Source organism: Entelurus aequoreus, linkage group LG19 (assembly GCF_033978785.1).
Source record: "Entelurus aequoreus isolate RoL-2023_Sb linkage group LG19, RoL_Eaeq_v1.1, whole genome shotgun sequence".
Lineage (NCBI taxonomy): Eukaryota > Metazoa > Chordata > Actinopteri > Syngnathiformes > Syngnathidae > Entelurus > Entelurus aequoreus.
The window spans coordinates 8,044,820-8,057,319 of record NC_084749.1 but is presented as its reverse complement, the minus strand read 5'-3'; the positions used below and the strand labels follow the sequence as shown (position 1 = coordinate 8,057,319).

Sequence of the window (12,500 nt, the reverse complement as noted above, 5' to 3'; positions counted from 1 at the left end):
CGTGGTGATATAAGTGATTTGTCACAATAAACAACAAATAATTAGTCACTGGCTGGTCTAACGAGGGGAGGTCCTAAAGCAGAAAGGAAACAATCGACGGCACTAGAAGACGGACCTTAGAAAGTGGGCGTGGCCAACAATCCATCGCTGGAGTGAAGGAACACTTGACAAGGACTTTACAGTCCGAGACCCCCCAGGCGGTTTATGTGGACGCGGGCAAAAGTGAAACCACCAAGTTGCCACTCAGCAAACGTGCGGCCAGAAAAGCAGGCCTTTAATCCGCCGTTTGTGTTTGGATGTTGGGTGTGGGGGTGGGGGTGAGGGGGGGGACGGGACGCGGGTCGGAATCCCAAAAGTGGACCAATAAAAAAAAATCAAATCCCATCGCTCTTATCGCGGCGCCATTTGGAGACGTTATCTGCGCAGGTAATGTGCTTATAAATTCAATTTGGGCCCCCGGGTTTCATTGTTTACCCACGCCGACACGTTCCGGGCGGCGGAGCTGCACAAAGCGCGGGACGGTTCCAAGCGTGTCGGGAAAAGTCATTTAGGCTTCCACCAGGGATGCAAAGAAGGTGTGTTTACACCCAAGGACGACTGTCACTCCCTCAAGGGCAACACTTTGTATTTTCTCCCACAGCTTTCATTCACCACACACTTTGTTGTGTAAATACCACACGGCAGTCACAAATATAGCATTTTCATCGTTAGTCCTCCTTCGCCCACATTTTTATCCGCCGCAAACCATTCCTTCGTTAGCCAATGCTAACGTTAGCATGCTAGAAATTGACTGAACTAGCTTTTTTTGGTCAAATTTATGTCAGATTCAAACATGTTGTTAATTAGCACAAAGCCACGCACGCACGCACGGGTACCGTTCGCGTTTCAACTGCGAGGGTACCAATTAGGTTGTACTGGATACCAGGATTAATAAAGTAAATAAGGACAATACTGCTTTCGATAAATACCTCTACTTTTTTAATTGGACATCATGGCGCACGTGGTGACTAATGTGAGCCGAGGCTAGGTATTTATATCGTTAGGATTTTATCGCTATCGATACCGGTATTCAACTTTTATTTTATCTGGCTACCATGCTAACTGTTAGCATTTTTTTCCCCATTCAAGTTGAATTGGCAATTCATCAAACGTCCACAAGCAACCAATTCCAACCGTTCCAAAGTCGAAATGCTCACTGATAATTAGGGATGTCCGATAATATCGGCCTGCCGATAATATCGGCCGATAAATGCGTTAAAATGTAATATCGGAAATTATCGGTATCGGTTTTTTTATTATCAATATCGTTTTTTTGTTTGTTTTGTTTTTTAAAAAATTAAATCAACATAAAAAACACAAGATACACTTACACAAAAGGGTTGTTTCTTTCTGTTATTAATATTCTGGTTCCTACATTATATATCAATATATATCAATACAGTCTGCAGGGATACAGTCCGTAAGCACACATGATTGTGCGTGCTGCTGCTCCACTAATAATACTAACCTTTAACAGTTAATGTTACTCATTTTCATTAATTACTAGTTTCTATGTAACTGTTTTTATATTGTTTTACTTTCTTTTTTATTCAAAAAATGTTTTTAATTTATTTATCTTATTTTATTTTATAATTATTTTTAAAAAGTACCTTATCTTCACCATACCTGGTTGTCCAAATTAGACATAATAATGTGTTAATTCCACGACTGTATATATCGGTTGATATCGGTATCGGTTGATATCGGTATCGGTAATTAAAGAGTTGGACAATATCGGAATATCGGATATCGGCAAAAAGCCATTATCGGACATCCCTACTGATAATGTTAGTCAACGCTAATGTTAGCACGCTACCAATTTACTGAATTAGCTTTTTAGCAAATGCTTTCTGGCATACGCCTCGGATTCAAATATGTTACTTAGCACATGCTAACTGTTACCAGGCTAGCTTTTTTTTACGCCTGAGAGTCAAATATTTCATTATTTTATGCATGCTAATGTTAGCATGTTAATAGGCTCGCTTTGTTTGCTCCTTTCCTAAGTATACACCCAAGAGTCCTAATTTGTTACTCGACGCTTTCCGGCTAGCATGCTAACTGTTAGCATTTTTTCCCATTCGAGTCTAACTGGCAATTTGTCAAACGTCCACAAGCAACCTATTCAAACTGTTCCAAAGTCGAAATGCTCACTGATAATGTTAGTCAACGCTAATGTTAGCACGCTACCAATTTACTGAAGTAGCTTTTTAGCAAATGCTTTCTGGCATACGCTTCAAATTCAAATATGTTACTTAGCACATGCTAACTGTTACCAGGCTAGCTTTTTTTTACGCCTGAGAGTCAAATATTTCATTATTTTATGCATGCTAAACTTTAGCATGCTAATGTTAGCACGTTATTAGGCTCGCTTTATTTGCTCATTTTTCAACTAAACATCCAAGAGTCCTAATTTGTCGCTTGACGCAATCTGGCTAGCATGCTAACTGTTAGCATGTTTTCCCATTCGAGTCAAACGTCCACTAGCAACCAATTCAAACCATTCCAAAGTCAAAATGCTCACTGATGTTAGCCAATGCTAACGTTAGCATGCTAGCAATTGACTGAACTAGCTTTTTTTTTTGTCAAATATTTGCTGCTATAGATTCAAATATGTTGTTAACTAGCCCATGCTAACTGTTACCAGGCCAGCTTTTTATTACGCCTGAGAGTCAAATATTTCATTATTTTATGCATGCTAAACTTTAGCATGTTAATGTTAGCACGTTATCAGGCTCGCTTTATTTGCTCTTTTTTCGAGTATACACCCAAGAGTCCTAATTTGTTACTTGACGCAATCTGGCTAGCATGCTGACTGTTAGCATTTTTTCCCATTCGAGTCTAACTGGCAATTTGTCAAACGTCCACAAGCAACCAACTCCAACCATTCTAAAGTCAAAATGCTCACTGATGTTAGCCAATGCTAACGTTAGCATACTAGTAATTGACTGAGCTTTTTTTTGTCAAATGTGTTGTTGCTGTATGCCTCAGATTCAAATATGTTGTTAATTAGCCCGTGCTAACTGTTACCAGGCTAGCTTTTTATTACGCCTGAGAATCAAATATTTCATTATTTTATGCATGCTAAACTTTAGCATGCTAATGTTAGCACGTTATCAGGCTCGCTTTATTTGCTCGTTTTTCGAGTATACACCCAAGAGTCCTAATTTGTTACTTGACGCAATCTGGCTAGCATGCTAAGTGTTAGCATTTTTTCCCATTCGGGTCTAACTGGCAATTTGTCAAACGTCCACAAGCAACCAATTCAAACCATTCTAAAGTCAAAATGCTCACTGATGTTAGCCAATGCTAACGTTAGCATGCTAGCAATTGACTGAACTAGCTTTTTTTTTGTCAAATCTTTGCTGCTATATGCCTTAGATTCAAATATGTTGTTAACTAGCCCATGCTAACTGTTACCAGGCTAGCTTTTTATTACGCCTGAGAGTCAAATATTTCATTATTTTATGCATGCTAAACTTTAGCATGCTAATGTTAGCACGTTATCAGGCTCGCTTTATTTGCTCGTTTTTCGAGTATACACCCAGGAGTCCTAATTTGTTACTTGACGCTTTCCGGCTAGCATGCTAACTATTAGCATTTTTTTTTATATATTTGAGCATTTAAGTTAATTTTGAGGAATTCACCACAGACTCATATATTTTGTGACTTGGCGTTAACTAGTATGCTAACTTTTTTAGCAAATTTTGTAGGTATACAACTCCAAGTATCATATTTTGGTTCTGGACGCATGCTAACTGTTAGCATGCTAACCTTAACATGCTAGCTTTTTTTTAAAACTATTTTTGCAGGTATACAACTAACTAGGGATGAACAGTATAATGTTAGTATCACTGTTTTAAATTAAAATGATCGTAAAACCGCGATTGGTAACGCTGATAAACCCTCGGACTGGAGAAGCAAGCTAGCGCCAGCCAGCTAGCGTAAATGCTCAAATGAAAACAAGAGACATTAAACTCTTTCTTCGTTTTATGCTAGCTTTTTGAGCTTTTTTTGCAGATATTTCCCCTCGGGGATTAATAAAGTACTTCTGATTCTGATTCTGATACACCTCAAAGTCATACATTTTGGACACGCTAACTGTTGGCACGCTAATGTTAGCATGTCTGCATACCAACGTTTTATGCTAGCTTTTTGAGCTTATTTTGCAGATATTTCCCCTCGGGGATTAATAAAGAACTTCTGATTCTGATTCTGCTACACCTCACAGTCATACATTTTGGACATGCTAACTGTTGGCACGCTAATGTTAGCATGTCTGCATATCAACATTTTATGCTAGCTTTTTGAGCTTTTTTTGCAGATATTTCCCCTCGGGGATTAATAAAGTACTTCTGATTCTGATTCTGATACACCTCAAAGTCATACATTTTGGACACGCTAACTGTTGGCACGCTAATGTTAGCATGTCCGCATACCAACGTTTTATGCTAGCTTTTTGATCTTATTTTGCAGATATTTCCCCTCGGGGATTAATAAAGAACTTCTGATTCTGATTCTGCTACACCTCACAGTCATACATTTTGGACATGCTAACTGTTGGCACGCTAATGTTAGCATGTCCGCATACCAACGTTTTATGCTAGCTTTTTGAGCTTATTTTGCAGATATTTCCCCTCGGGGATTAATAAAGAACTTCTGATTCTGATTCTGCTACACCTCACAGTCATACATTTTGGACATGCTAACTGTTGGCACGCTAATGTTAGCATGTCTGCATATCAACATTTTATGCTATCTTTTTGAGCTTTTTTTGCAGATATTTCCCCTCGGGGATTAATAAAGTACTTCTGATTCTGATTCTGATACACCTCAAAGTCATACATTTTGGACACGCTAACTGTTGGCACGCTAATGTTAGCATGTCCGCATACCAACGTTTTATGCTAGCTTTTTGAGCTTATTTTGCAGATATTTCCCCTCGGGGATTAATAAAGAACTTCTGATTCTGATTCTGCTACACCTCACAGTCATACATTTTGGACATGCTAACTGTTGGCACGCTAATGTTAGCATGTCCGCATACCAACGTTTTATGCTAGCTTTTTGAGCTTATTTTGCAGATATTTCCCCTCGGGGATTAATAAAGAACTTCTGATTCTGATTCTGCTACACCTCACAGTCATACATTTTGGACATGCTAACTGTTGGCACGCTAATGTTAGCATGTCTGCATATCAACATTTTATGCTAGCTTTTTGAGCTTTTTTTGCAGATATTTCCCCTCGGGGATTAATAAAGTACTTCTGATTCTGATTCTGATACACCTCAAAGTCATACATTTTGGACACGCTAACTGTTGGCACGCTAATGTTAGCATGTCCGCATACCAACGTTTTATGCTAGCTTTTTGAGCTTATTTTGCAGATATTTCCCCTCGGGGATTAATAAAGAACTTCTGATTCTGATTCTGCTACACCTCACAGTCATACATTTTGGACATGCTAACTGTTGGCACGCTAATGTTAGCATGTCCGCATACCAACGTTTTATGCTATCTTTTTTAGCTTATTTTGCAGATATACACCTCACAGTCACATATTTTGGACATGCTAACTGTTTCATGCTAGCTTATTTACTTATTTAACTGTTCACATTTCAGTTCGGCTTCGACACCCCGCCTCCGAGACAGCTTTTAGTAGTTGACATATGTGACATATGTCGGGTGCTTCCTCCTCACGACCGTCTTAATGTAAACCTTCTCAAAACCGACATTGGCCCTCCCTTCGCCGGCCCCGCGGAGATGGCAAATTAGGCGCTTACCGCCTGCTAGCGCCGAGTGACTGATGGCTTTCAGGAGTAAATCACCTCATCTCGGAGGTAAAATCTTGATATAGTGGAGCTCCTCGGGATCCCAGCTGGCTGCTTATGGCGGTAATCCATCAGCGGGGCCCAATGGGGCGAGCGGGCCCCCCCCATGGGTAATGTTCCCATTGACAGGCTGTGACACCTGTCTCTAGGATTCTTTGGTCCGGTTCCGCAGAAAAAACTGTTATTTACTTATATTCAACAGACTGGTCGGGACTATGACTTGAACAACTTCCTGGATTGTTCGCAGGCAAGGTGAAGGTTTTCTACGACGCCGGGGCTCCGGTGTGTCCGGTGTGCCAGAACGTTCTGCGACCCGGCGAGCTGCAAGACCACATGGAGCAGGAGTTGACGCAACTCAGCCAGCTTCAAATCAGGTAGCACAAAGCCACGCACGCACACACGGGTACCGTTCACGTTTCAACTGAGAGGGTACCAATTAAGTTGTACGGGATACTAATAAAGTAAATAAGGACAATACTGCCTTTGAAAAATACCTGTACTTTTTTAATGGACATGATGGCGAACGTGGTGACTAATGTGAGCCGAGGCTAGGTATGTGTATTGTTATAATTTACTATGTACACAACAAATTAAGTTATAATTTTCTATGTACACAATAAATAATGATATAATTTACTATGTACACAATAAGTAATGTTATAATTTACTATGTACACAAAAAATTATGTTATAATTGACTATGTGCACAATAAATAATGTTATAATTGATTATGTACACCACAAATAATGTTAATTTACTATGTACACAATAAATAATGTTATAATTTACTATGTACACAACAAATAATGGTATAATTTACTATGTACACAATAAATAATGTTATTTACTATGTACACAACAAATAATGTTCAAATTTACTATGTACACAATAAACAATTTAATAATTTACAATGTACACAACAAATGTTATAATTTACTATGTACACAACAAATAATGTTATAATTTACTACGTACACAATAGATAATGTTATAATTTACTATGTACACAATAAATAGTGTTATAATTTATTATATACACAATAAATAGTGTTATGATTTATTATGTACACACACACGGGTACCGTTCACGTTTCAACTGAGAGGGTACCAATTAGGTTGTACGGGATGCTAATAAAGTAAATAAGGACAATACTGCCTTTGAAAAATACCTGTACTTTTTTAATGGACATGATGGCGAACGTGGTGACTAAAGTGAGCCGAGGCTAGGTATGTATATCGTTAGGATTTTATCGCTAATAAAGTAAATAAGGACAATACTGCCTTTGAAAAATACCTGTACTTTTTTAATGGACATGATGGCGAACGTGGTGACTAATGTGAGCCGAGGCTAGGTATGTATATCGTTAGGATTTTATCGCTATCGATACCGGTATTCAACTTTTATTTTATCTGGCTACCATGCTAACTGTTAGCATTTTTTCCCCCGTTCAAGTTGAATTGGCAATTCGTCAAACGTCCACAAGCAACCAATTCCAACCGTTCCAAAGTCGAAATGCTGACTGATAACGTTAGTCAACGCTAATGTTAGCACGCTACCAATTTACTGGATTAGCTTTTTAGCAAATGCTTTCTGGCATGCGCCTCACATTTAAGTATGCTACTTGACACATGCTAACTGTTACCAGGCTAGCTTTTCAATACGCCTGAGAGTCAAATATTTTATTATTTTTTTACGTGTGCTAAACTCTGGCATGCTAATGTTAGCGTGTTATTAGGCTCCCTTTTTATATACACTCAGCAATCCTAATTTGTCACTTGACGCTATCTGGCTAGCTTGCTAACTGTTAGCTGCTCACATCTTTCATATTGTTGACCAGGAGCCTCATTGCTGCTCACATCTTTCATATTGCAGCCGTCAGCCTGCAGGACACACATCTCGACAATAATGTCCGCTAATGGCTGCTGGGAGACAAACATGCTCGCTGGTGCGCACGCACACGTAATACGCAACATATGACACACACACACACACACACTCACACACACACACACACACACACACACACCGAAGAAGGATTTTTCCAATAAAGACATTGCACTCCAAATCTGCTTAAAGACCACTTGGTGGACAGTAATGGTGTCAAATTGTGCTTGGTCCACAGGGACACTCAGTGTGTGTGTGTGTGTGTGTGTGTGTGTGTGTGTGTGTGTGTGTGTGTGTGTGTGTGTGTGTGTGTGTGTGTGTGTGTGTGTGTGTGTGTGTGTGTGTGTGTGTGTGTGTGTGTGTGTGTGTGTGTGTGTGTGTGTGTGTGTGTGTGTGTGTGTGTGTGTGTGTGTGTGTGAAAAGACTGCACACACCCTTAGGTGTGGACAAGATGAAAACAGGCTGCCGACAAGATTACAGGATAATATGGTCTTCTGTGTTATGATTTACTATGTACACAATAAATATTGTGATCATTTACTATCCACATAGTAAATAGTGTTGTAATTTGTTAATTATGTACATCATAAATTGTGTTTTACTTTAACTATGTACACAATAAATATTGTGATTATAAACTATGTACATAATAAATAGTGTTTTAATTTACTAACTGCGTACACAATAAACGTTATAATTTAGAGTGTACACAATAAATATGATATGTTTTTAACTATATACACAGCAAATATTGTTATGATTTATTAACTATTTCCACAATAAATATTGTGACCATTTGCTGTGTACACAATAAATATTGTTGTGATTTATTAACTGTTTACACAATAAATAATGTTATAATTTATTAACTATGTACACAATAGATATTGTAATTTTTAAACTATATACATGATAAATATTATGATTTATTAGCTATTTACACAATAAATATTGTTATAATTTACTATGTACACAATAACTAATGTTATAATTTACTATGTACACAATAAATAATGTTATAATTTACTATGTACACAAAAAGTAATGTTATAATTGACTATGTACACAACAAATCAAGTTATAATTTTCTATGTACACAATAAGTCATGCTATAATTTACTATGTACACAATAAATAATGTTATGATTTACTATGTACACAATAAATAATGTTATGATTTACTATGTACACAATAAATATTGTGGTAATTTACTATCCACATAGTAAATAGTGTAGTAATTTGTTAATTATGTACATCATAAATTGTGTTTTAAATGATTAACTATGTACATAATAAATTGTGTTTTACTTTAACTGTGTACATAATAAATATTGTGATTATAAACTATGTACATAATAAATAGTGTTTTAATTTACTAACTGCGTACACAATAAACGTTATAATTTAGAGTGTACACAATAAATAGGATATGTTTTTAACTATATACACAGCAAATATTGTTATGATTTATTAACTATTTCCACAGTAAATAATGTGACCATTTGCTGTGTACACAATAAATATTGTTGTGATTTATTAACTGTTTACACAATAAATAATGTTATAATTTATTAACTATGTACACAATAGATATTGTAATTTTTTAACTATATACATGATAAATATTATGATTTATTAACTATTTACACAATAAATATTGTTATAATTTACTATGTACACAATAACTAATGTGATAATTTACTATGTACACAATAAATAATGTTATAATTTACTATGTACACAAAAAGTAATGTTATAATTTACTATGTACATAACAAATCAAGTTATAATTTTCTATGTACACAATAAATATTGTGATCATTTACTATCCACTTAGTAAATAGTGTTGTAATTTGTTAACTATGTACATCATGAATTGTGTTTTAAATGATTAACTATGTACATAATAAATTGTGTGTTACTTTAACTATGTACACAATAAATATTGTGATTATAAACAATGTACATGATAAATAGTGTTTTAATTTACTAACTGCGTACACAATAAACGTTATAATTTAGAGTGTACACAATAAATATGATATGTTTTTAACTATATACACAGCAAATATTGTTATGATTTATTAACTATTTCCACAATAAATAATGTGACCATTTGCTGTGTACACAATAAATATTGCGATTATAAACTATGTACATGATAAATAGTGTTTTAATTTACTAACTGCGTACACAATAAACGTTATAATTTAGAGTGTACACAATAAGTATTGTATGTTTTTAATTATATACACAGCAAATATTGTCATGATTTATTAACTATTTCCACTACAAATAATGTGACCATTTGCTGTGTACACAATAAATATTGTTGTAATTTATTAACTGTTTACACAATGAATAATGTTATAATTTATTAACTATGTACACAATAGATATTGTAATTTTTTAACTATATACATAATAAATATTATGATTTATTAACTATTTACACAATAAATAATGTTATAGTTTACTATGTACACAATAACTAATGTTATAATTTACTATGTACACAATAAATAATGTTATAATTTACTATGTACACAAAAAGTAATGTTATAATTGACTATGTACACAACAAATCAAGTTATAATTTTCTATGTACACAATAAATAATGCTATAATTTACTATGTACACAATAAATAATGTTATGATTTACTATGTACACAATAAATATTGTGGTCATTTACTATCCACATAGTAAATAGTGCTGTAATTTGTTAATTATGTACATCATAAATTGTGTTTTAAATGATTAACTATGTACATAATAAATTGTGTTTTACTTTAACTATGTACACAATAAATATTGTGATTATAAACTATGTACATGATAAATAGTGTTTTAATTTACTAACTGCGTACACAATAAATGTTATAATTTAGAGTGTACACAATAAATATGATTTGTTTTTAACTATATACACAGCAAATATTGTTATGATTTATTAACTATTTCCACAGTAAATAATGTGACCATTTGCTGTGTACACAATAAATATTGTGATTATTAACTATGTACATAGTAAATAGTGTTTTAATTTACTAACTGCGTACACAATAAACGTTATAATTTAGAGTGTACACAATAAATAGGATATGTTTTTAACTATATACACAGCAAATATTGTTATGATTTATTAACTATTTCCACTATAAATAATGTGACCATTTGCTGTGTAGACAATAAATATTGTTGTGATTTATTAACTGTTTACACAATCAATAATGTTATAGTTTATTAACTGTGTACACAATAGATATTGTAATTTTTTAACTATATACATAATAAATATTATGATTTATTAACTATTTACACAATAAATATTGTTATAATTTACTATGTACACCATAACTAATGTTATAATTTACTATGTACACGAAAAGTAATGTTATAATTTACTATGTACACAACAAATTAAGTTATAATTTTCTATGTACACAATAAATAATGCTATAATTTACTATGTACACAATAAATAGTGTTATAATTTACTATGTACACAAAAAATTGTGTTATAATTGACTATGTGCACAATAAATAATGTTATAATTGATTATGTACACAACAAATAATGTTAATTTACTATGTACACAATAAATAATGTTATAATTTACTATGTACACAACAAATAATGGTATAATTTACTATGTACACAATAAATAATGTTATTTACTATGTACACAACAAATAATGTTCAAATTTACTATGTACACAATAAATAATTGAATAATTTACAATGTACACAACAAATGTTATAATTTACTATGTACACAACAAATAATGTTATAATTTACTACGTACACAATAAATAATGTTATAATTTACTATGTACACAATAAATAGTGTTATAATTTATTATGTACACAATAAATAGTGTTAGGATTTATTATGTACACAATCCATCCGTCCATTTTGTACCGCTTATTCCCTTCGGGGTCGCGGGGGGCATGTACACAATAAATAATGTTATAATTGACTATGTACACAATAAATAATGTTATAATTTACTATGTACACAATAAATAATGTTATAATTAACTATTTACACAATAAATAGTTATAATTTACTATGTACACAATAAATAATGTTAGAATTTACTATGTACACAACAAATGTTATAATTTCCTACGTACACAATAAATCAAGTTATAATTTACTATGTACACAATAAATAATGTTATAATTTACTATGTACACAAAAAGTAATGTTATAATTTACTATGTACACAACAAATCAAGTTATAATTTTCTATGTACACAATAAATAATGCTATAATTTACTATGTACACAATAATATTATATTTGACTATGTACACAACAAATAATGTTAATTTACTATGTACACAATAAATAATGTTATAATTTACTATGTACACAATAAATAATGTTATTTACTATGTACACAACAAATAATGTTCAAATTTACTATGTACACAATAAATAATTTAATAATTTACAATGTACACAACAAATAATGTTGTAATTTACTACGTACACAATAAATAATGTTATAATTTACTATGTGCACAATAAATAATGTTATAATTTACTATGTACACAATAAATGTTAAAATTTACTATGTACACAATAAATAATGTTATAATTGACTATTTACACAATAAATAGTTATAATTTACTATGTACACAACATATGTTATAATTTACTATGTACACAATAAATAATGTTATAATTTACTATGTACACAATAAATCAAGTTATAATTTACTATGTA

At 33.2% G+C, this 12,500-nt stretch overlaps 1 protein-coding gene across 1 annotated transcript in view; it reads left to right on the top strand.

The window, feature by feature from the left end:
* The window catches only part of LOC133635454 (E3 ubiquitin-protein ligase RNF220-like), an 80,479-nt gene extending 74,233 nt beyond the window's left edge, over positions 1-6,246 (top strand). Inside the window, exon 3 of the mRNA XM_062028672.1 lies at positions 6,116-6,246. Within this exon, the coding sequence (XP_061884656.1) occupies positions 6,116-6,246 (131 nt within the window). The remainder of the gene's footprint in view (positions 1-6,115) is intronic.
* The last annotated feature ends 6,254 nt before the right edge of the window (positions 6,247-12,500 follow it).